The following is a 26,784-nucleotide window of genomic DNA, read 5'->3' as shown; positions in this document are numbered from 1 at the left end:
AAATCATGAGTCATCAAAACATAAACAGCGGGGATCCAGGAAGTCCAGGGTTTTGTGCTGCCAATGCCAAAAGACAATTTAGAGAAGCGTGTACTACAGTCAGGCAAACATCACATTTTTGTGCTGTTACCTGCACATTCAAGTGTTTCATCCAGCTCCAGAAAAGACAGGAATGAGACTAGATAAAAACATGAGCTTACTCATTGATTAGTAAGAGTAAGTCATGCAAAAAGCCAAGCCAAAAGCATCAGAAAAGTCCCGTTCTCTACCAGACCAGAGTTATTGTAACATTGCATGAAAAGGGACATTTTATTTCTCTTCTACTTTTATCTTTCAGTAACTATTATACTGCAACCTGAGCTTATCTACACACTTCATGGCTGACTAATAATTGCATGCTCTTTTCTGTGACTGCTGCAACGTGCTGGTATCTCTCTCACTGGGTTTCTAATGTCAATTATATTTAAGAATTCTATTTGGAAATAAAAAAGAAATGTTGGATTTTGCATATTATTTATTTGTTAATGGATAATTTATAACAGAATGGTTAGAATCGCCACTGTAGACGTCACCACATTGTACGATAACACTTTAAAGTGGGGTCAAAAGTCTCATTGTTCCTCCTGTTCTTGTCACACCAAGCCACTAACCTCTACGACCTCATCGGGGTCAACGACCGACAACACAGGAAACAATTTAATGAACTCTTCACAGCCTCTTCTCCCGTTAAGAGTCACTCACCCCAAAATGTTACTGTTTCCATGTTGCTTTTTATATTTAAATATGTCATTTTCTGTAATGTAAGAAAAACATTCTGTAGAGCTGTCTTTTAATATTCCCTAATATTGTGTTTTTCAACACAAATTTGAAACCTCTTCTCTTTGTGTCTCCTCAGGTGCCTTCATCATCTGCTGGACCCCCGGCCTGGTCATCCTCCTCCTCGACGTCTTCTGCGCCAACTGCAACGTCCTCACCTACGAAAAGTTCTTCCTGCTTCTCGCCGAGTTCAACTCGGCCATGAACCCCATCATCTACTCGTACCGCGACAAGGAGATGAGCGCCACCTTCAGGCAGATCCTGTGCTGCCAGCGGCAGGAGAATGTCAACGGGACGACGGCGGAGGGATCGGACCGCTCGGCGTCGTCCATCAACCACACGGTGCTGAGCGGCGGCATCCACCACCACCACCACCACCACCATAATGAACACTCAGTGGTATAAACGGAGGGTAATCCGTCTGCTTGAAGGGGTTAATCTTTTGGAGAGACTGACTGAAGGAAGGAAAATGGCAGCATGGGAAGGTCAAGAGGGACAGCGGACAGGATATGAACTAAAGACAGTAATGGAATAAATTTGAGAATGAAGGTTAGGGAGGTCGAGCTGATGATCTGGATGAAGAAGAGGATGACAATTATGAAGAAAGATGACAAGACTTTATCGCTGTGTGGAGGAAGAACAGGGGAGGAGTCTCCGACAGGCTGTTAGTATTTTAGTTTAGTTGTTTATTATTTTCTATTTGTTTGAAATGTGTTGTGATGGACAACGCTGACATGAACTATTTAAAAGTAATCTGTGAAATGAAGGTAATGCCAGTATAACCCATCCTCTTCCTCCAGTCCTCTCTAAACGTTGTATCCTGTAGTCGTAGGTCGAATAACATCATGTTGCATACAGACTGAACCAACATCTGGAACACTATTCTTTCTTTTTTTGGAAGGAAAGAGTTAAAAAATCAAACCAACACACGTCGTTTTGTGCTCGTGACGTGTAACTGAATATTAATACAAGTGGTCTCCAGCAGCTTTCACTTTAAAGTGACCTTCTGGAGACTCAAGGCTGATTTTATTGGTGGTGTTTGGACCAATTTCCAGAGTTTGAACTTTCTCAAAATATGGTCTTCAAAGTGAAACGTTTATCAGACATCCTGCTAATGCTCATTAAACACACGACTATATAAATACTGACATGTTTAGTAACTGACCAAAACATACTTCGATATCACTCAACACATTGTTATTTAAGTAAGCTGAGCCTCTATTCCTGCAGTGGATGCATCATTCATCATCTAATGACTTTACAACCTAAATACTGCAGGGACTCATTAGTCAACTGATCCTCTTCTTCTTTTATAAAAAAGCTTTGTGAACGCATCCCAAAAGTTTCTTCCTCTCAGCCAACTTAAATACACAAAAGGTCCATGATATGCAGAAATCTTGACTTGTTTCCCCTTTAAGGAATTAGAGACAGGGATCTTACCAAAACAGGGAGGAGGATATTTGCAGCTTTGGAGCAGGCTCTGTACTGTACCACAGTGTTATGTGGAGGCGAGGTGAAGGTCATGTCTGGTGAGTGTTAACGGACGTGAAATGTGCCGAGTTGTCTGCCTCTCGTGGATTTGTCAAGTGTCTCCTCTGTCCACGAGGCTGGCTGAGGAAGAGAGGTGGAAGTGTGAACGTTTCAGCATTGTAGGAGTTCTGAAAATTGAAATGTACTCTAAATTACATCAAATTGTAATTCTGAAAAATAGATGATTTCTCCTCATAACATGTGAGAGTAGAGTAGTTTATAAACTACATGTAGTTGCTCTGAGCTGAGAGGTCAGCAGGGTTTATCCTCATCCTAGCTAGATTTTAGCAGTTAAAGGGAAACTCCACCAATCTTACACATTAAAGTGGGTTTACAGGTCTTGAGGAGTACTACTGGATATGAGAAAAAAGAAGTATAAAGCCTTTTCTGGCTCCAGAGAAAGCATGTAATCTAAGTTGCATTGTGGGAAATGTAGCATTGCATGTAAATCAACGATTTTGATCATTTGTTTTTAAACTGTCCATCATGAGAAACAACAGTGTTTATTAGAGTGCAACGCAAGACCTGGCTGCTTCTCAAAACCTGGTGCCTACATTACCCACAATGCCAAAGCCACAGAGTGACGTCACTGGAAGCAAATTTTCAGATTACATACAGTTTCCTCTGGAGTGACAAAAGGCATCATACTATTTTTTTTTTGAAAATATCCAGTACTACTCCTCACTTTTATGTGTAAACTTGGTGGAGTTAACCTATAACAAACTATTTTACCAAAAAATGATGCAGCAGCTGATTTAAACAAAACTGAGTAAAAATTGTCCTGCGTTATTTAGCAAAAACCTGATGACACTGAGGTGGGGGCATTCATCTGTCACCAGATTATAAACACAGAGGGCAGAGCCAAAGAAAAACCTACAATAGATAGTTTGTACTCGGACCTTTTTTTCAATAAAACAAACTACTAACAAGTCTTAAGAGTCTACAGCCACATTAATGGCTCTGTGAGGCACAGTGGTGCTTTTTAGCTAAACGCTGAGGTCAGCATGCTAACATGCCTCATACTCACACAAAAATACTAACACGCTCATATAAAACAGGTCATATTTACCATTACTTGCTTGGTTTAGCCTGTTAGCATGCAAAAGTTATCGGAGGCTGCCGAGAACGTCATTCAATTTGCAGGTATTTGGTCATAAACCAAAGTGCTGGACAATTTAAGTCTTGACCTGACAATGATGCTACTTGAAAAGTGAAATGGTCATGAGAGGTACACGAATGTCTGAACCACATGTCGTGGCAGTCCATCTAACAGTTAGCCTATATTTCAGTTCATTAGCTCAGCGCATTAGCTCCACTTCAGTGAGCTAAAAGATCTCCAATGTGCTTCTTTTCTGCCACTATTTGGGCAAATTGCCATTTCAACATATGGTCAATGACTTTTCTGTGAGGGACTCATGAAGTTCACTCCTACAGTACCACAGTCTGATGAGTCTGCTTGGCCTTACAAACACTCCAAGGAAACCAGAAACTGAAAGACATGTAGAGTACACAGTTTTTTGCCGTGACAGTGTTATTGGAGATATGAAGTAATACAGATGTTCATCCAAAATATAACAGATTTTGTTGATGTCACTGAATAAGATTGTTGGGGGTATATTCTTTTTTATTTCTTTTTTTTTTTTTGCACACACACATGTCTCTGTCCCCGCTCCCTTGTCACCCCTCTTAATGGCAGCATCTCCCCAAAACACCCACCCTGGGGTCTCCCACTGACTTTCTGAGCAAGTTATAATGTATAGTCTTCCCATGGAGCTTGTTCTTTTTTTTTGCACTGTTGCATGTGACCACATCTCCAAAGTGGAGGACTTTGCCTTATTAATTCAGGCAGTAGACAGCTCAAATAACACAATGTCATTAAAATATGTCAGCCATTTCCTGTTGCAAGGTGGTGAGGCGGCAGCCATCTTTGGGACTAAAAGTTTAGTTCAGTGGCTGTACGACCTCCCAGCAACAAAGGGGTGTTTTACTTAATGAAGTGACTTCAGGGGAGGTGAGGCAGAGTTGAGCCAACGCAGTGTTGAATGGTGTTATATTATTTCCATAAGTGCACTCCCTCATTGAGGGACTGAAAGCCAGCTGAAAGTCAAGCCTGGTGATGCTATGACGTGCTTTGTTAAAAATTGCCAGCTGAACTTTTTGTCCCGACCAAAAATCAAAACACTTTTTGGCCAAAATACATAGACAGAGCTCCGAACAGCTGACAGGAACGAGAGAATCACGGCCAAAAACGCAGTCAAATGTTTTCCAGGAAGCGAGATGTTTGTCAGGGATTTAAGCTGCGGTGCTGAAATGAAGTCAGCTGGTATTTTTGCATGTCGGAGATGTTCAAAATGTTGACCTGTTTTGAGGCAACGTAAGTTTGTTTATCCAAGTTCTTCTCTTGGTTGTGCCTTTACACTGTAAAATAACAAAAAAATGAAGAAAACTCAGAGGCAACAATCTTGGATGTTCTTCACTAAGACAGTTTAACTTAATTATTAAGTGTTGCCTTTTAACTTTCCCTACTGTTAGCAGCAGCCGCAGCAGTGCCACTCGTTGTTTCATTGACGCAACTTTGTCAATCTACAGCTCTGGACCCAAAACTCCATATCTGACATTCACTGTAACCATTTTTTTTTAACAACGTGTTGATTCAGGTTATATAACAAACCAACTAAACTTCTGTCGTTGTCTGTCTTTGTTTACCAGTGTGTCGCTCTTTGTACACCATTGTAAGTATATGTGTACAGTATGTATGTATATAAAATATATTATTCAAAGTTAATCACCAAAGGGAACGTTCTGTAAATTTAACTGTGTTATACTCTGTCCAAATGTACTGTAGGATTTTGTTTATGGTTTTTATGTCATGAGCTCTTTTGTATTGTGATCCTAATTAATGAATTTCCTGTAGACAGTATTACAGTTATTAACCTGTTTGTGACCCACAACTAGATATCTATGTGTGCAGTGCCTTCCAGTCCTCCTCCATGAAGAGTAAGTTAACACCAGGTTGAAAAGCAAGAGTTTTGCCGCCCTCTCGGGTTGAAAGTTTCAAGTCTCGCACTGTGTGGAGGGTGGTGGGTGTGGAGCACCCAACAGTGATGTCACAGTGTCCTGGAGTACACTTGCGCATCACTGCAGCAAGTCGAGAAGTTCGGGAAAAACTAAGAGGTCAGCAAAAACAAGATTTTCAGGTGGTGTTCAGCTACTCTTTGGGTTTGTGTGTTGCTAACTCCGTCGTTTTGCAATTGCCTTAAAGTAGAAAAAAGATTGATGTCAGTGTAAGAGTGATATTCCACTTAAAGAAAAGTTTTTTTTCTTCACTTTTTGAATGATGATACGCAGCACAGCCTAAAAAAAATTGTAATTTGTACAAACTCATAAAAAAGTATTGTATAATATGATTTTACAATAGTATGAACCCACATTATCAACGATTCAACCTTCTCTTTGTTCACAGGAAGTTCAAACCATCTGATGTGGGGAAATTAACTGAGATTGAATAGTAATCTGTCCAAAAGAATAATATCTTTAAGGTCAACACACACTGGCAGCATATGACCCGTGTCAAAACCAACATGTTCTCACTTCCGACTCATTAAACATGGCAGCTATGGTCAGTGGCCCTAAGCTTCAAACTGTTACGCTCTGGTCTGGTTAGACTTTCAAAATAAAGCTTGTTTAGGTTTAGGGGAAGATCATGGTTTGGGCTAAAGGTGCATATGTGTGAAAATTTGTTTAAAACATTCAAAAATTAACCAAAATTATCAACAGAATTCAAAGAAACCATAATTTTGACATAATGTTTAAGGTGTCTATGTACTGTGTTGAGGAGATACTGAAGTTAGCATGCTAACCAGCTAGCCCTAGCCCTAAAAGAAACCTCTTTCTCCTAGCGGTGTAAAGCTCCTGTGCTAGTGGTGTTAACACCATCACTCCCCTTGTAGCTTCAGGGCTAACTGAGCTAACAAGCTAACAGTAGCTAAAGTCATGGATGTATAAACAGAATACAGTTAGCAGCATTTAGCAGGCACTCTGGTGATATGCTGCCCATATTTGTTGGGATGAATTTGAGTTGCCCAATTCTTATGTCTACAGCTTTAAATATATTGGGTAAAATAAGTTTGTTCATGTAACTTACAAAACAAAAGTTAAAAAACTTTGACTTGTGGTTGAACACCGTTCTCAAACTCAGGTGTCCAACCACCCCAATGCCAACTTCTTCAACCCCACACTAGAGGGAAAATGCTGCTAGAAGGGTACCTACAGCATTGTAGTTTGAACTGTTGGTCCACTGATGAAGTTGCCATATTTGATGGGTTGGGGCTGGAGAACAATCTGTTTAAAACACAGGCAACCACTGCTCGCTATGTAAATTCACACTCCAGCAGTCTCGACATGTATCAACCCATTATTATGCATGACAGAATACACCACTGTCCTGTTTCCCAGCATTAAGGTGCATGAACTTTCTCAAAAAGCTAAAGTTTTATCACATCAGCACTCCAGATTCCTGACTACTGCGTAAGATGTCTGAATGATGCTTCCAATTTTTGCTACGTTAATGCAGCTGGTGTGTGTTGCACTTTAGAAATGTTCTTTAAATACCAAAAACATCATCCCAAAGTGGTATCGACATCATTTTTCAAGAGATATTCTTCCAAAGTACAATGTTTGTGGAAAATTTTGACAAGCCTTACATTGTAGAAAGTGATCGTGACAGGGAGATAAATGTGATTTCCGTACTATCTGTGTGCTCCAATATCAATGAATGTCCACCAAGAGTCATAGTGTTGATATCCCAGCAACAATAAAAACATGAGAAAAGTCTGAATCATTGTGTTTTTTGTGTCTTTTCGGAAATAAATGAAGGAAAAATAGTGTTTAACAACAACATTTTACTGACAGTAGTGGAGTGTTTTTTGAGAGTCTTACTTTATCTTTCACGTTTAGCCTCCTTTCTGTTATCCACCGGTGTTTTTGTTTCTATGACATCCAAAAACGGGAACACACGGGGTCACAGACACACTGACTGATAATATGTGCTTAATGAGATGAAGAGCTAGACCTAATAATCTATAGACCTTGAGGCTGTTGACACATATTTAGACAGCCTTGACTGTTAGCAGAAGTGTGTCTATAACCTTGTGTTTATACATAGAAGGGACGCGTTTCTCACAGTGTGGTTTGTGTTTGCGCAAATCCAGAGTGAGAAAATGCTCAATAAATTAGCACTCGACACTCACGTGTTTGTGTTGAAGTGTTGTGTCTAGGCTTGGCTTGGCTAGGCTTGATACATTTAGCAGGGAACATTAATTTTTGTCAGTCAAACAGGCCCGGCCACCTCTTAGAAGCCCGGAGGCTGACGGGGCATGTCATGTTGAATCAACAATAGTGTGAATCATTTTTAAAATCCGTGACATGACACATCATTACATGGAAATGTAAACCTGACAACATTCTTCTTTGTCCTGTCTGGTCGAGCGTCTGTGCTAAACCTGACAACATTCCAAAGTGCAATATGAAGTGGGTTTTCTAATTTTGACTGGAATTACGCAAATAGTAAAGTGAAGTGAAGTTATTTAAATTATGATCAAGTGACAAACTCTGTGCTGGTTGTTTTGGTTTCACAGCCAACAGCTTTACTGTTTTGCTCACTCTCACTGCTCTCATCAAAACCTGTCTCTTGCAGTGATAACGCTCTGATAAACCAGCTGAATGCTATCCACCCAGCAACAAAAGTCAGGGTGAGAGACAAAGTTAGGGTGGAGCACGTACTGTAGTAGCTAAAGACACCAACCAGACAAGCCTCCTTGATGAAGATGAGACACGAGCTAATAGAAGTTTCCTCTTATATTACAGTGTATATATCCTCTTATACACTGCAGGGTGGTTACGACTCTATAGGTTGTATTAATATTTCTATTGATGAATGTGCTTAAATTTTCTCTGATCGCTCTGTTACCTGAATGTGAGTGTGTGAGTGTTATTGGCAGCAGGTGTGTTTGGCTGAGTGATTAATGACTGAGTGTGAGTGTAGGTGGTGTGAGGGAGCTGATTGGTTCCAGCCTCCAAGCCAGAAGTTTTAGAGCCGGCTCCTCCCAGTACTCTCTCAGCTCTCAGCCAGACTGCCAGCATGTCTGTTTGTGTGCTATATGTGTTTCTAAATAAAACCTTTAAAAACACTTTGCTGCTGGTGGTGCTTGCGAGATGGGAGGAGGGGAGTTTCATTTACATGTTGCGCCAGGGTTTCCTCAAGGCTCTGGTTGTGACAGGGGTGTCCAGGGTGTAGTGCTGCAAAGATTTTGTGAGATTATGATACTTTATCATACCTTCATATTTGATCGTGCTTTTGTGATAAAATATCACTATTAAAGGGGCAGTATGTAGTTGAAGGGGAAATTCAAAGTCAGAATCTTAATATTTACAATATTGAGGTAATAATACAATCTCAGATATATCTTTCTATTTCATAACTGAATAAACAAGCTGTTCTCAGAGGAAAATAAGGTCTCCAGAACACTGTTTGAAGCTAGAAAGGTGGCGGGGTCCGCCACATTTAAACAAAGTAAAACAGTATGAAATGGTGTTGTTCTTTAACATCAGTTTGTTTATTCAGACATGAGAACAAAGAGAGTTTGTCTGTTTAATATGTTTAGGCATAAAAAGAAATCAGTCAATGAGATCAATCAGATCTTTCTCTTCTGATTCAAATTGCTTCCCCAAAACTACATAATGCGCCTTTAATCCATTGTGCTCCTGAATGGCCCTTCCCCGCAAATAATCAAAGCAAAACAATGGAAGCAAAAACTGACCAGCATACGACTCAATCCTGAAACCAAAAGTTTGAAATGAACGACTTTGCAGTGCAGAATGTGGACTGCGACATAAATCAGACGCTACAAGAGTGCTGCACCGTACAAGTGTGATATGTGTGTGTGTTTAATGCTACTGTAAGAGACGTCAGGGCAACTGTGTCGTGTGTGACATGAATTAAGCAGCAGTCCAAGCAACAGCGGCCAAATGTTTTTACTGGAAAGAACATGTGTGTGCGCGCGCGATCTATGTTTATTGTTCCACAGCTTTAGAGTGTTAGCCTCCAGTTGACTGATATATGTCTCCCTACTTCCTGTTGCTCCCGGAATGGGCCAATCAGAGCCAGCGCAGCTACACAGGAAGTTCCTCTGTGCTGTCGCTGAGTGATCTGGATGTCACATCTTCGTCACAATGTCAATACAGACACTTTCCGTGGTTCCCAGCATGGTTTGCTGATTGACAAATATGCCCCCTTGGTCCGATGTCCTCCTGCAGATAGGGTCGTGCTAATGATTTGAATGGAGGGAGTCAGTATTCTTGTTGCCAACAAAATTTATGATGCATGGAAAGGTCAACAAGACATTAAAAGTGGAGCTGCTAACGTGCCAAGACAGCCAGGAATCACACTTCTGTTGAAACAGTCAGAAGATTTCGACACATGAAACACATCCAGCTTCCTTTGAAACATGATTAAATGTCTGTCCCGAACCAGAGGAGATTATCGTGACAAAACAGGAAGTGATTTTTCATGGCAGAACAAATCTCTTGTCTCCAAACACTGAGATCCTTCTATTACAATTTGGCAGGAAGGTTGGAGAGTCCATTTAGATAAACCTTTTGTTTGGAGAAAGGACAATCGGCTAATTCACTCTGAATGAGTGTAACTTCCCAGTATCTGCAGCTGGCATACATTTTGGCTTTAAAAGAAAGAGCAAATGGAGACAGCGACAGGGAACTGACTGGAACCACAGATAAGAAAGGAAACAGTGGCGATGGAGAGGGAGGAAAGAAACGACGGAAGAAGATAGAGCAAAAAGAGAAAGGAGAGGAGGCGATGAGACGGCAAATAATAAGTGAAGACTGATCAGCAATAAAATGTTCAGTCTGTGTTTCTGAAAACCATGGACACGTTAAATGTGTATGTTCCATATGTATCTTCTCAATATTTCTACAATATGTGTTAAATTCAGGTTTGAATAACCTGTATCAGCTGACTTTATCAGATTTTACAGTGTGGACAAGATTGCTGACAAGCAAGAGACCACTGTTGGAGAAGGTGATTCAATGTTTTTAAGCATGAAACCACTGAATATCTTTAACGAGACTTCGGGACATTTTCCAGCTGTGTACGTGTTTTTGATCAAATGTCTGGACGTTGACAACTAGATGAGATGGCTGATAAGCGAGAGACCAGTGTTCTAATCAGAGTTTAATATTCTTAAGTGTGATATCGCAGGATATTCTTAACAAGATGTTGGGACATTTGGTAGCTGCATCGCTGGCAACAAAACTAGATATTTCTGACAAGAAGTCGGGGCACTGACAACTGATGGCCGATAAGCGAGAGACCACTGTTCAAAGATGGTGTCTCAACATTTTTAGGCATGGAACCACTGGATGCTTTTAATGAGACGTTATTGGCATACTTGGCATTGGATCCAAACGGAATTTATTGGTTTGATGCAAGACTTAATAGGAAAACAAATAACATCTAATAAAAGAATATTCTCTTCCAACCTCTTCACGAAATTAGGAAAGATTCACTGATTCTGAGAGGATAACGAGTTCAAGAAAGAAACGGCGAGGAAGAAATTAAACGGGAGTAAATGTGGTGCTGACAGAGAAATCTGTAGGAGGTGTGAGGAGAGGAAAGAACACGAGAGGAAGTGGGAGTGAGACAGTCTGATCCACAGTTTAGATCAAGGAGAAGAGGGATGGCAAATCCAGGCCAGACTCCACGCTGCCTTATTTAAACAGTTTACATTGTGCATCCTCAAAACACACACGCCCTCCATAAAACTCACATGCACACATGGGAGGAAGGCAAACACAGACACATTCACACATACAGTATACAAACCCATGCAGACAGAAATGCACTGTAAAAAACACGCACATGTTTTTCTGCTTCAGTTCCCCCCTTTGATCCCTCTTGTGGTGGGTAATAACACTGCAGCATCCACATGGTGAAGTGCTTTTTTCTGTGGGTGGGGGGCTATTACAGAAGTAGGAGAGGCTCATCATCAAATAAACAGAGAGAAAGAGGTATTGAAAACAGAGTTCAGGGTCAGAGAGAAAGAAATGCATGATCCTTCTTGTCCTGTGTCTTTCTAGCTGTAATAACAAACATTTTGAATATTGAAATCAATGAATTGATATGATTATTTCTCCATCATCTGCAGGGATTCTTCACGTCTGCGTTTGTCTCTTTGTCTTCATGCCTCAGCCGCACTGTTTGTTGAAAAACTGCCCTTCAAATAATACTGAGGAAGCTTCAGGCCACGTGTCATTTGCTGTGGGCATGTCTGTGGATGTGGTTTGATTTTACTGCTGTTCAACACTCTCACCATAAAGCCACACCGGAAAACAGCAGCCTAGGTGGAGCCGCTGCCTCCCATTTAGTTTCTATGAGGTGCAGCAAAACACTTGGGCTCAGATTGACAGGACTGATGCTGGCACAGTGCAACAAGGGCCTGAGGATGATGATATCTCAAAATCATTTATGTTTATCGGTCAATTGCCTTTACATTTGCTGAGCATCTTCAGGCAAGAAAGCTCTCCACAGCTCTATAATTGATGATAATTGATTGCATTAACGATCAGAGCTTTATCTTCTTCCCTATTAGTGGTGCAATGAAAGTCAAATATCCATTTGTGGCTGACTGGTTATTCATATAAACTCAGTCAGATCATCTCAATCCATTTGTTTGTTTTCTCTAGTTTTACAGTTAAGATAATTCTACACGTATTTCCTTGAAACGTTTTAGATTTATTTTATTTCAAACATCTGTTGTCAGCATATGGTATGCATGCACACCTCTGAATAACAAAAATCTGATCTAGTATTGTCCGGATCTCAATACAAATGTCTTTAATTATTCTTTTTTATTTGCAAGCCATACAAAGAAATATTTTACTTAATGGGGAGGAGGTGAAGGAAAACCTGCGTCATTATTTTGTGTAACAAATAACAAACAAGTGACGTCACACATTTAAAAAGAAACAAAACATGTTGTTCAACTGAGGCAAGTCTGCTTTGATGCTAATCTCTTCAAGGTCCAGTGTGTAGGATTTAGAAGGATCTATTGGCAGAAATGGAATATAATATTCATAATTGTGTTTTCATTAGTGTGGTGTTTAAAGACCTGCATGTTTTAGCTGTTTCCCTGCCTCAACACACCTGATTCAAATGATCAGCTCATCATCGAGCTCTGCTGAAGCCTGATAACGATCCTTTCATTTGAATCAGGTGTGTTGGGCCAATGAAACATCTAAAACGAGCAGGAGCCCAGGACCAGAACTGAAAACACTGTTAGTGTACAGTCACCTGAAACTGAGAATCATTGTGTTTTCATTGGCTTAGAATGAGCCTCCTACCAAACCTGCTCTACAGAGGGCCTTTCGCAATTTTTGCTTTATAGCTTCTCCTACACGTTTGAAAAAGGAGGGTAAGGCGAGGGGTATTCAGTTGGTTAGCTGCCACTTAATCCTACACACTGGACCATTTATTGAAGAAAACACAGTAAAGAGAACGGAAACTTCGTATAATCCACATGACGAGATGACACAAGAAAGACTAACTCTACTTAAACTGTGTAATAACATGAACCTAATTCACTTTAACTCAGCTGAAATGAGACCAGAGAGCAAAGTTTGATCTGTAACAGAGACTTTCTATCTTTGTGACAACCAATTTACTCAGATTTACTCTTTCAGAAGACATTTTGGCCATCCTTCACTTGTTAAAGAATCTATGTTAAAGCAACATTATGTAACTTTTTTACCTTAACCTAACATCTTCAAAATGTTGATGGTTCAGTGTCTTGTAACAAGGTGAATGGTGTCTGTCTCAGCCACTCCGCCCCATCACTTGTTTCCTAGTTTTGTTTGTAGTTTTTTTTAGAGTTTCTGCTGAATTCATCAGTAAACTAAATACAAATTTGACCCAATGCAGCTGTAACTCTCCAATTTCAAACACTGTGTCAAACACTGTCAAACAGTAAAATTTACACAAAAAAACAAAGATAAAAATTATGCAAAAGAAACACGGAAGTAAAACGAGAATGCCCAAAAGTGGAATAGCAACTTGTCTATAAAAACAATCAACAGCAATGGTTTAAAGTGATTGTGTGCCACTGTGGAATTAGAGGTGACGATGAAGCGTCAACTGTCCCGTCCCGTTCTCTCTCTAACCCTAATGTTTAGTAGTCAGACCATCTGTAACAGCTTGACAGCTCGAAATAAAGAAGAAAACACACAACTATTGCACATGCAATGGACATAGCATAATGTTTGAATACATGTGTATCTAAAACTGTTGAGGATGTATCTGCATGGTTAGTGACTTCAAGTCTTTAAAGGCTCTGGGGTCAGGGGTCAGTCTTTACAAAGAGTTTAAACATGCCTTTTTCCTGTCTATCTGTATTTCCTGTCTGTCCAATGGATATGTGCTGGTAAATGTCCAGGAGTGATGAGTTAAGAGTCTGAAAACACTACGTCATTCCTTAAAAACCACTTCTGAAATGAAGAAGTAAACAATATGCAAATTACTAAAATATGACAGGTGATAGAAAAACATCCTGAAAGAAAAAAATGGGCAAGATAAATGATTAAAAATCACTCTTTGGGTATTCTATAGATGATTGTATGGAGGACTGAACTGCCAAAATTAGGAATATATACACAGCTAAATAGTCATACTTTGCAGGACCCGCTTGATCACAGATTAAATGGGAGAGTAAATAAATACAGTAGTTGACTTCATATAAAGATAAATAAATACAGAGGCAAGTAAAACCTGAAATATATGTTTATGTCACATTTTATATATTAATTAATGGCTACATTTATTTTCAGTATTATTTGTGCTGCCTTTAATGGCATATTCATTTATTTATTGAGCTATTTACTTATTTATTTATGTCTGATTTTGTCGGTTTTAGTCCTCCATATATTATGCTCATTGGAAGGGTTCAATAAAAGTGTGTTGTCAGGCAACAAATCACTACATAAGTCAATGTTTTTTTTGCATAGGCACTAACATTTTTCTGTGAAATGTTCCCGGGTTAGCAGTCAGCCTCAGTGTCAGCATTTATGCTCAGTGTGTTTTGATGCATCCGCTCCAGTATCCGATGTATACTGCTGAAGCTGGGCCTGTCTGACGACTGTGTGCTCCAACAAAGCCTCATCAGATTGTACAGCTCCAGAGGACAGTTCTCAGGACAGGAGAGAATGTGGCCGTCCCTCACATAGTAAATAACTTCCTCGTGGCCCATACCGTAGTACGGCTGCATCCCGTGGGAGAAAATCTCCCACAGCACCACGCCGTACGCCCACACGTCCGATTCAGTGGTGTAGCGGTTATAGAAAATCGACTCTGGGGGCATCCAGCGAATGGGGATGGCATCGTTCTCATTGGCTTTGTAGTAATCAGCTGAGTAGATGTTTCTGGAGAGGCCGAAGTCGGCGATCTTCACCACCATTTCCTCCCCGACCAGGCAGTTCCGGGTTGCGAGGTCACGATGGACGAACTTGCGCTCTGACAGGTAGGCCATCCCCGCAGCGATCTGCTTGGAAATGGACAGTTGCTCAACACAGGAGAGGCCTCCGCCTTCCACCTCCGAGGAGAAGCTGCGACCCGACAGGCTGGCGCGGCTGAGGGTGCGCACCGACTGGGTTGGAGATCGGCGACGCAGGAACTCGTTGAGGTCACCGTGGGCCATGTACTCGAACATCAGACACATGGGTTTACCCACTGCACACACACCTGTGGGAGAAAGCACACAGACGATTTAACTTCATGATCTGAGCAGAATATACAGCAGGCCTGTGAGCTGTGCATATTCCCACCACCAAGCACAAATACTCAACCACATAAACACATCGGTGACATCATTAAACCGGGCTTAATAGTACAGTATATCATTCAATGAGTTCATTCACTGTAAAACGTAAATAAATATTCAGCCGAGACATAAACACAGACAGAGCCATCTGTGATGTGTACACGCCCGCAAATAAACGCTCACGCACAGTGGACGTACAGTCTTACATTACTACCCCTGTGATGTAAACATAGTATGTTTCTAAATTAGCCTCGTGTTCTCCTGATCCTGTCCGTGCTGTGGGCAAATACAGGTAATCAAAGGGAATTTCTTAATGTGGGAGTGGTATGACTGTGGCCGCACTTTTAGTTAATCTCAGATCTGATTATAGGAACTTAATTTAGGTTTCTGGAAAACTCAAAATCTTTGCATTCATGTGGCGCAGGGGGCTCCCACAGCCTCCACGACTGAACTTCTTTGCATGCTCGACGTAGGAAGACAGTGTTTTGATGTATTCTATTGAAAGAATACTCCTATGGTGACATAAATCCTGAAGGAATGTTTGCATGATCAAGAAATCAATTTAGCTGAAATTTACAAAAATGTGAATGAAGTCTGGTGGGTGTAAAAGCACTTTGCAAGATATTCTAGCATAAGCAGAGGTTTCCAAACACCAAATTCATTCTGCTTTATTTACTACTTATTTACTTTACCTCTATAAAAGACTGGCTGTCTGCTTGTTTATCTACACATTCCTCTAAGTGCTTTCTGCAGTGTGCACTGCTCAGAGGCATTACAGCACACTGTTAAGGCTGTGCAGAGCTCCAACAGCCCTGCCGAAGTTGTAGATGTGCCATTCATGTAACCTGGCATTCACAACTGGATTTTGAGTACTTTATGGCTCTGTGGAAAAAAATCATAACAAATCACTGTGTCTGCCAGCGAGAAAAGCAAATATAACCCACTGGAACCAGACTGCAGTTTCAGTTTCTCTTTCTATAGTCCGTTTTAGCTTGAGGCCTTGCAGATCTTCTCTGTGTTCTTTCCAATTCAACCCACGATTAGTGGAGTTATTGTGGCTTAGTAGACTGAGTCATACTGGCCACAATCATAATTTTGATTCAGTGCACTTCACTGCTTCTGTTTGAAACATAAATTGAACCTCAATGATACACCAGCAGTCCAAAGTATTTCATACTGTTGAATAAAACAAAATGAAGTCACGTTTCAGGCTGAATTTTGCAGAGATGTGTATAAAATCATGCAAGACACTGAGAATATTTGATGAATCGTGCAGCCATTAAGTCATCGAGTCTTTGGTTTAAACATTGCTACAAATTGAAAACCCTTCTTGTCACCCTCCCCTTCCAAGCACGTGAGCCGACAGTGCGCCCTCTTCATAGCCAGTGTTTGACCTTACTTTAGCTCAGCCTTGCTTCCATTTTTTCCTAGTGGCCACTGGGAAAATGTATTGCAAATAAAAATTCTCTTAAAAAGCATTTCCCCATAAGTCAATGTTATAGAAGAGAGGTCTGTAAAACTCTTCACAGGACACCTAGAACTGCAAACAAGGTCAATTTTGACTCTTTCTATTCTCAGTTTTTGATCCACAGAGGTTCCATATTTATAAAACATATTCACTGGGCTGCATAACCAGGATGTATCCCTGGACGCTGGATAACTTTTAAAGCATATGCATCCTGCAATTAATTCTCATTGGACTGAATAAACGGCATCTTAACATTCAGTATCCAGTTCTTCTTATAAATCTATGGATGAGAACACAGCAGGTGATTTTACACTAGTGAAAACATAACTATGGATATAAAAGTGACATCATGTACAACTGTAGAAGTCAAACTAGCATAAAAAAACATGAACATGCACATCCACAGATTTGGATCTTTTTTTTTCTTCACTGTAATGTTTTCCATCCAACTGTCGTGTCCAAGTCAGCACAAGAAACGCAACAACAACTTGCTCGAGTGGAACTTTATGAAGGAGAGGAGGCTCGGAGGTCGTGCTCAGTTAGTTCATGTCCTGTGGGTCACAGAGTGGGACGGCTCCCCAGAGAACAAGCTCTGATTACTGCTCCCTTGAGTGTGTGTGTGTGTGTGTGTGTGTGTGTGTGTGTGTGTGTGTGTGTGTGTGTGTGTGTGTGTGTGTGTGTGTGTGTGTGTGTGTGTGTGTGTGAGGGGGGAGGATTTCCACAAACAGTAGCAGCCTGGGCTTGAGGTCAGCGGCTGGATCAAAATGTTTCGCTCCATCTCTAAATATACAGAACACAGAGGCCCCATCCCCAACACACACGGTGACATGCAGACATATGGCAGCTCTGACTCTGACACATGCATGTTATGGATGATACATGTATTTTTACACATGATTTGCGCTGTATTATTAGTCCAGAGGCTAATTAGAGGTTAACTAAATAATTGAATCAACTCTGGTTTCATGTGAGACTTCAGCGTTAGTGTGTCACTCTGCAGATGAGTCAACCAAAATGGATGAACATATGATCCAGGAGTTTGACACACATCTGAAAAATCTCAATTTTCTTCTTCAGTGGTGGATGTTGATTTTAAAATATTTCACAACCACCGCAGCTGTAAAATGGACCAAAGTAAACAAACATCTTTCTGCACAGCCGATGACCAATAGCTCTGTTTACTCTGTGACAGTGCCAAGTGGAGTGTGTTGTATGGCTGAATGTCCTCCTGGAAATATATTTAGATATGAGCTGTTTGTATTAGATTAGATATGCCGTATTAGTATAGATAAACTTTAATGGAGGACATTTGTTTTACTCAAGCCAACAAAGGCACATTAGCTGTCGAGGAGCACTCGTTTGGCAAATACTTCTATCTGCATCTCTGGTGGGTTTATAGCACCTCAATAAAAAACGATCTGATGTGAATGACTTAATTCAGGAGAATCACAGTCTGTGAGGACATTTACAAAAAACACTTTACTAAGAGGGCTGTTTCGTGCATTGTCCCTAGTGTTACTAGGAGACAAGATCTAACTTCTCCTATTGCAAACATATACTGAAACACAGTGAAACCGTCTCTTGTCTGCACATTGAGGGCACTGGGAAAAAGAACTGGATTCATTGATGGATAGTAAATTAAAATATTGTACAGGTACTGACTTTAAGAAGAGCAGCAATACAGATGAAACAGATGGCTTAGCTACTACATGATTAAGTTATCCAATCAGAAGCCTTGATGTTGTCTGAAAATGTACATGGTATGGTGATACCTGAGTGAATTCAGGCGTATGACTGCTGAAGTGAAGATGCGACTTTGCTCTCATGGTTCTGTAATTTTTGCTCATCTGTGACCTTACCTTATAAGTGGTTTTGAACTAGTACTTCTGTCTGGCTCCTGATGAAAATGAATAAAACTGGGCTTTGAAACAGAGCACGTGGCCGAAAAAAACCCAGTGTTTTTGTTGCTTGACTTGTCACCCAAATCAAAAAACCTTGATCGTGTTCCCAATACAAAATACTTAAGAGGAGCAAATAAAATAAAATCTGACATTGGAAATCTGTGATAAACTGCTCAGATTACCCCCAAAAAAGTGAAAAATAAGAAGTAAACACAGCACAGAGTACATAGTTCAAAGAATTACATTTTTCTCTGTTTCTACATCTTTTCACACTTCCTTCATCTATCAAGTAAACACACTGATCCAGCAACTGGACAATTTAAAATCCAGCTGTTAGCGCTGCCTCTGTCGGCCTTCACAGACACATACACACTCACCTAGGAGCCGTACGATGTTTGGATGGTCAAACTGAGCCATTAGTGCTGCTTCTCTCTGGAAGTCATTCTGCATGTCAGCTGAGGCCTCCTCCTTCAGCATCTTCACAGCCACCATGGTGAAAGACTCCATTGGCAGCAGGCCCGGCGCTCTGCAACAAACAGACATGCACAGAAATACTCAAGCGAAGACTAGAACGGAGGAAGGGATAGTTTAAGGATTGTAACTGTCATCGCACCGTATTATGAATTTAAGTGTTGTGTGCATTTACCAGATGTCTGTAACCATGTGATTTTAATGTGTCTATTGAGTCTACGAAAAATAATCCAAACAAAGGAGCACAACTGCATTAATGTCGTGCATTCGGAGGAAACAGACGGACACACACTTCCTGTGTTGGCTCATGAGAGGGGCAAACGAAAGTCAACATGTTTTTTTCTCAGTGTAGATTTAAATATAGCTAGCACACAAAACTACACACACACGCATATGGAAACACTCACTTGGTCACCAACACATACACACACACACACACACACACACGCACACACACTGGGAAACTACAGATTGATGCCCATCTGTCGGGGAAGAAGATTTACTCCCTGGGTCTATTTAGGTCTGTGTCAATGCATGTGCATGTGTGTGTGAGTGTGTGTTCATGTATAGATGAACATGTGCTACTAAATGCAGGAATTGCGTCTGCATTTATTTGTACTTCTGAGTGCATGTGCACACAGGAAAAAGTCTGCATTTGCTCATTGCCTGTTTGAGGTCATGCATGCAGAAATGTGTGTGTGTGTGTGTGTGTGTGTGTGTGTGTGTGTGTGTGTGTGTGTGTGTGTTTGTGCTCTTGCACTTGCACTTGCTCTGTAAGGTCAGATGTTTAGTTTTATACTCTTATAGCCAGGATGTGGTTATATAGTGAGAACATTTTGATCTGTGTTTTTTTTTTCCAAGACGTTGTTTATCGGGTTAAGTTTAAAGAAGTGGTTGGTCATCTAGTTCTATGATGTAAGATTACAGATATTCAGTAAAAACTGAAGTAAATATTTTTGCGTGTGTGTGTGTATTACGTTCTCAGGGGTGTCCATGTACTGCACCATTCCAGTTTTCATTAAAAGGATTAGCAGCTGCCCTGAAGGACATCTCAGATCTGCCTGGTTACATGCAGGTGCTACTGTGAAAATGCTGTCAACTACTACAATACACTGCTGACTGTGCTGTTACATGTTCTGTACCCTGATTTATCCGTGGTTCAAGGTTCAGTCATTTGTCATTCTGTCAAAATGGAAGCTGTGTTCTTTTATGCTACACACACAAAAAAAACTATTATTCGAGGAGTGTCAGCCTGAGGAAAGAAGCTGCTCCGTAGTCTGGTGGGACGGCAGCAGATACTCCTAAATACCTTGTCAGACTGCAATAGGGTGGGTATTGTTTGGCTCTACACAGGCACCTCACCTCACCTCACCGATATCACTGATGCTCTGTAGATAGGTACCACTGATGCTCTGTGCTGCACCTATTGGCATTAAAGCTCTGTGTAATGTCTGTGCGACATGGACAGAGGGTAAGAATCCTCAATCTTGATGCCAATAAGTGAGTTTGTGCTGTCTGTCAGTATGTTGCAATTTTGCAGGAGTCTAGTATCCAGTTCTAGCCTGAAATAGTTCACAAATGCATATTAGTCTGGTCCCCCTCAAATTAATTTTAGATTTTAAGGGGCAGTATTAACGATTGCAGACCAAAATGCCCGTGGACCCTACCCACAACCAATCAGAGCAGTGAAATGTGTGACATAGTGTTGAGTGACACATGCAAGTTGGGGCAGTTCTTGGTCCATTTTCAAGCAGGAAAAAAAAAACAGTACACTAAGAATATGTTCCTTAAAACATTGAGACAGGAAATCTGTAACAGAATCTTGATTTATATTCGATCAGCACTTCGTAGTTTGACACTTGGACGGACCTGGACAGACCTACAACCAATCACAGCAGCGGACTTTGTAACGGGGGACTTTTCAGATCTTGACTGGTGACAGTGCTCTGTCAGTCATTCTGTCAAAACCACCCAGTATAAAATGACCAGTTGTGATTGGTTTACACAAAACCAGATGGCCAGACGCATCTGCCAGAATGAATATTAGTACAGTGGAGTTATTTAATCTCAAATGGGAATAGTCCTGATAAAAGAAAGGTTAAATAAATATTTTTTTAACAAATGAGTTCAGCAGATGTGTCTGCTTCCAAGACTAACCCAGCACACTATAGAACAGAGAGATGTAAGCAGCTCTGACAGGTGTTTAACTCTTTCTATTCCACCTTTGACTGTGGCTCTTCAGAACACATATAAGATCTTTTGACTTGCTTGATTCCGAACAATAAGCCAGGCTTATTCTTTAAGCTCTTCTTTGTGAAAATGTGAGTGTGGTCATGTCAGACAGATGCTGCCTCCTGGTCAGGAACATTACAGGGGTGAGAGGGCTGTGAGACTTGCGTAGGAGGAGATAAAGTCTGATCATGCTCAAGTCTCAAGGTTTGAAAAAACAGAAAATTGAAAATTAATCTCTACTTTTTATCATTTCAGATGCCGTGAATTCTTGTGTTATTAATGTATTGTTGTGGTTGGATGAAAACGACATACTTTGGATAGATTTGGGTGTTTTTGCTCGTGTTTTATAACCAAGTACTTAGATTTATGATATTTTAGAAATGCAACTACTGTATGACCCATGTCTGGTATTTAGCCTGGTTACAGGGATTAGTCTGAGACCTTGGTGTCTTGCTGTGAACAGGGTCAGTGTGGAGGTAAAGTGACACCTGTGGCGGCTCTCCTTGTGACTTTGTGAATGACGCAGCAGTTCTCAGAATGACCAGTGGCCTTGTGCAGTCACTCTACCCCCCTTCTCTTCGCTGAATCCTGTCTGACCTCTTCCTCTGCCTGAGAATTATCCACATCATCATGTTAGCCCCTGGCAGCGATTATGATGATGACATGGCAATATTAAATATTAGTCTGAGTAATTTAATACTGCAAAAAATAACCCTCTTTTGTCTCCAGTTTGACGTGGAAGACTTTTCAGCCTCTCCTTCTCTCTCCTTTCGTTTTCCAATCTTTTTCTTTCATCTTATTGCCCACTTCGATAGATATACAGTTACATATATCAATTACCATCTCCTCCCCTCTCACCTGGCTTGGAAAACCCGTCCGAAGGCTCCCTCTCCAATATCTCTAACATATTGGATATTATTTCGGGGATACTCCAGGGCCAGCAGCTTTGAGTTCAGCAGCAGGGGAACCCGCTGGTACATGGGGTTGGGGTGGAGTCGATCCAGCAGGAGCTCTGATGGAAGAGCGCTCAGCGTCGGGGTCTCCATCGCTCTGCAGAGAGTAAGAGGGAGAGAGGGATAGAAAGTTGGACACACAGGTAAAGAAAGAACTGTGCATCGTGTCTGTAATGTATCTCACCTCTTCCGGTTTCTCCACTGCTTCCTGCGTCTGCGGCAGGCGAGGATGGTGATGGTGAGGAAGACCGAAGCTGCAAGTGCCGCCAGGATGATGACGATGACGGACATGGAGTAAGCTGGAGACGACACCGTGATCGTGGGTGGGAGACGAGAGTTTTGATGAGTGCCTGGTGACTCTGGATTTGATTGGACTGATGGACACAGAGACAGTTCAAATAAAGGCGATGAGTCCTTATAGTTTACAGTAAATGAAAAATAATAGTAATTAATAGTAGAAAGTCTCACTCGAACCAAGCATGTTTTCTATTATCACAATATTAACACAATAAATAGATGTCAAACGTCAAAACTGTTATTTCTTCACATTCTGTTGCAAATTTGAGTTAATTTTTTTAAATGTTTTTTTTTTTACTCAAATTCGTACATATTGCACCTTAAATTATGTTCTACAATTAATCATGCAGAAACACAAGATAAATGATATTGCTAATATTGACCAAAAGTTCAAGGGGTGTCAGAGATAACAATGCTTTGTTGAGAGGTGTAAGTTCACAGAAGTATCTCTATCCATCCATAACTGCACTAAATCCAAACGGCCCATTTATATCAGATTGTCCATAATCTTTCCAATTTACTCTGTTATGTTTAATGTTGGTATTACTGAAATAATGTCCAATATAGCATCACAAATGTACTAAAACTTTATGAAGGTAAGGTGTCTACAGGTAATGCCTTGACTGCAGCTAGTTGTCTAATCTGTAGTCGCATGTTAGCTGCTAACTGGTGAAATAGCATCCTATAAATTCTCTTTGACGGGTGGATTTTCTAGGAAGAGAGCCAGGAATTGGAAGAAAAAGGGACAGGAGACAGCAGAAGGCAATACCTGACAAAATGCTTGTCTCCCCACACATCGGCACGGTGCAGTACTCCCAGCGTATGTTGGGATTCGAGGTGTAACACCAGGGCCTGTCGCTGATTCCTCCGGGGTTCCTACAGTGGTTGTTTGAGTTCTTCAGCTCTGGAATCACATCCACAGAGAGGCGGTGCTGGTGGGGAACCTATGGGACAAGCCAGAACCATGCAGAGAAAGAAAATCAACAAGGACATTGACCTGTTCTTAACAAATGTTTACACCATAGAACAAGCAATGATGGGAACAAGAAAGGTTGAGTTCTCTTTGTGGCATTTTAGAAAGGAGCATTTAACTTCTTGTTAATCTTGGATCCAGCCTGTGCATCCAGAAGTGTTTTTGAGTAAAGCATCATCTGTTCTGTTCTGTTGCTGACCCTCAGGAGTCTCAGGAAACACACTTGTCTTAAGGGATCAGTAAAGTCTGATCAATACATTTCTTGCTGTATTTTCATTACTCAAACGTTCAAAAGCTGTCGCAAGCAGATGTGGATGGACAGACTTTTCAAGGAAATGTCAGACACTTCATCAAAAACAAAACCAAGATGGCTTTTCAAATCATTTAACACATTTTAAAGACCCCGTTTAAGGTCGAAGGTAAAGTTACAGTTTAATAGCCGCAGATGGTGTAAAATGTACTACAGTGAGGGACACTGGGGGTTGCACGGTTGTTTCTGCAATCTCAAGTGCCAACTCAAACACTGAACATCTGGTATCTTCATGTGTCGTGGGCTTTAGTCATCAAAATAGCAGTGGTCCAACCTATCCCAAGAGATGTGAAGTCATGAGCTGAGAAGACTGGGTTCAACACATGTGCTGCCGGAGCTGAAAGTGTGAAGTAAAGTGCTCACAGAGTTGATTTCCCACTGATGCCATGAACGCTTACAACAACAAGCCATCATACCTAAACGACAAGATGGGTAATTTGTCATTGCTACCTGAAATGATCCAAAGTGCATTTGCTGATCCCACACACCTGTTAGGGATGTGATATTGTATATCGGTGCTGTCAGAACAGCCCACAATCCAAAAAACTCTTGGTCAACTAAAACCACTTGGTTTAAGTTAAGGAAAGACTCTGGTCATGGTGAAACAAACCCAACATTAACTGTTTAGAGGAGATGGGATGTGGACAGTAGTCTCCAGGGTCCAAAACTCTATACATCTAAACATGCACCAACCTCCTTCCTGAAGACATTGTTGTGGCCCTACAACAATATGTATATATTGCTAAAGCTATTAGCGAGCCAGTGGCACAGAAAAGTGCAGCCAAAACTTCCGATACTATGGTAGCTTGACAATGGTGAGTACTAACAATAGCCATGTCCGCTGTTTACATTCATTAATATAATGTCAGCAGCCATCTACCTCAGTAGCACTAGGCAGCCTTCCTTTGAGCCAAATAAAAGAGCAGCAACAACCTCCTTCGGTGGCTAACGTTAGCACAAAGCACACAGCAGTACAAAACACACACCAATGGCAGTGAAGGGTAGGCTTTTTCGGACTGCGGAATATTTATTAGACTAAAAAAGCTAAGAGAGATGGTTAAACGTAGCAAACTAGCTGCTAACGCATCATCCTGCTGGCCAGAGCTACGGGAGGGAGGCCTGAAGGGAGGGGTTGGTATTTTTTCAGTGGGATATTTTAACCAATACGTATTGCATCATAGTAGCTGTGATATTAAACTGATGATGAATAATATCCTAACAGTGACTCAAGATGCATAAGTGTAAATATAAGAATGATTGAAGTCAGTACTTCTTATTAAGTAATAATTGGTGGTCACTTCATTAATTACATTTACTGTATTATTATGACATGCAGGAGCTGACTCACCAAACATGTTTAATTCATTACTAGTGTTCACAACAGTCAAAACACTTATTCAAAGTTTGGCTGCAGTATTTCTGCATGACTCAGCAATAAAAAAAGGACACGACTCACTCCATGCACAAGAAATGTGTGCTTGTAACCCGATGACACACATATGTGAGTATGTGCTGAACATAAATGTGATTTTACTACAGAGGGGAACGTATGACATGTGGAACATTAGAGTTTGGTGCTCATTTCCTAAAGGACTCATATGTGCAGAATGTTTTATACCGACTGTTAAAAACATTTACTTAAAGACATCTGCTATCTGATGCATAAAAGGTAAACTATGACTTTGGAACGACCCGGCGATGAATAATCTCGTGTTGTGGGATGCAAAGAAACACCACCGACTGTTCAAAAGATTAGGAACAGCTGCTCCTCCCGTTACTCTAATGGACCAGGTAGGAAAGTGAAAGCTACAGTGTACCTTCAACCGTAAATCCACCGTCACTTATTATACACATCAGCATGTATCAGTGATCTTGGCATTAAGATGGAAGTTGGTGGAATTCATTTCAAAGATGTTTCTATGAAGCCAACATTTCAAACATTTTGTTTTGGTTTCCTCCGATATAGCCCCGATACTTTCAAGAAAAGACAGTAATGTTTTTCTTAAAATACTCATTACTTAAGTCATTTTATCAGTGAACACTTTACACTCTAACTCAAGTAGTTATTTTGATGACTTTACTTCTACTTGAGTACTTTATTTTGCCAACTAACAGTACTAATCTACCCATCTCTGACCATGCTTTGTTGCAGTCAAGGCCTGTTAAATATCAACCCACCCCAGGAACAAATCTCTCTGCAAGCTGAAGTCAAAAGTTGGCAATCCCAATCTTTTTTTTTATTTTTTTTTATACAGTACTTATGAAAGGAAATGAAAGCTTAGATGCTGGTTAGGAACTTAAGCATAATCATCAACATGATCCCATTGCCTTTAACTGCCTTCCTCTTAACTTATGTTTGGCCAGCACATTATATCACAAAATTCCAGTCTCTTCCTGGAAGCAGCACACGATACAATCTCATTGCCTTTAACTTTAAATCCTGACCTTCATATGGACCAAAACTCCCTGACAGCACGGCACCCCTTCAAGGGCAACAGCACCCTGAGCCAATCAGCAGCGCTATATAACATACTGTACAGTATACTGTATATACAAGGATGCTTATGGGTTTAAATTAACATTATCACATTATATTATATCAGTATTTAATTCCAAATTAAGCTTCTGTTTAAGGTGTACAAAAACAACCATTCCATTCTCACTCGGCTGATTTATCACTCAAAATTCGTAGTAATTTTTTCCACAATGGGTCCTCGATTTCAGGAGGCTTCTCATTTCCATCATGTAAATAATAATTTTGCCTTTTTTAGTAACATAAGTCGAGGAGACATATTTAGCTAGTTTGCTTGGAGTGAGTTGTAGGCTAATGTTACCGATAAATGGAGAAACCTTCGGCTAAACATGGCATTACTGGCTTGTATTGATGTGAACAATCAAACATTATCTTGTGCTACAAAGTGACCCAAGTGACCCATTTGTTAATTTTGA

The 26,784-nt window shown here is 40.7% G+C and overlaps 2 protein-coding genes across 2 annotated transcripts in view; one reads left to right on the top strand and one right to left on the bottom strand.

Annotated features, from left to right (window-relative positions):
- The window catches only part of lpar1 (lysophosphatidic acid receptor 1), a 43,147-nt gene extending 35,964 nt beyond the window's left edge, over positions 1–7,183 (top strand). The window contains exon 3 of the mRNA XM_084383987.1: positions 896–7,183. Coding sequence (XP_084240113.1) covers positions 896–1,221 — 326 coding nt within the window. The 3' untranslated portion in view covers positions 1,222–7,183. The remainder of the gene's footprint in view (positions 1–895) is intronic.
- Positions 7,184–12,174: 4,991 nt separating this feature from the next.
- musk (muscle, skeletal, receptor tyrosine kinase) overlaps positions 12,175–26,784 on the bottom strand; it is a 34,743-nt gene continuing 20,133 nt past the window's right edge. Inside the window, exons 12-16 of the mRNA XM_084384023.1 lie at positions 23,322–23,496; positions 22,440–22,629; positions 22,161–22,352; positions 18,977–19,125; positions 12,175–15,151 (exon numbers count right to left, since the gene is read on the bottom strand). Coding sequence (XP_084240149.1) covers positions 14,451–15,151; positions 18,977–19,125; positions 22,161–22,352; positions 22,440–22,629; positions 23,322–23,496 — 1,407 coding nt within the window. The 3' untranslated portion in view covers positions 12,175–14,450. The remainder of the gene's footprint in view (positions 15,152–18,976; positions 19,126–22,160; positions 22,353–22,439; positions 22,630–23,321; positions 23,497–26,784) is intronic.

The sequence above is a fragment of the Pagrus pagrus genome (assembly GCF_965226575.1).
Source record: "Pagrus pagrus genome assembly, chromosome: 19".
NCBI lineage: Eukaryota > Metazoa > Chordata > Actinopteri > Spariformes > Sparidae > Pagrus > Pagrus pagrus.
This window is presented reverse-complemented; position numbering and strand designations above follow the sequence as displayed.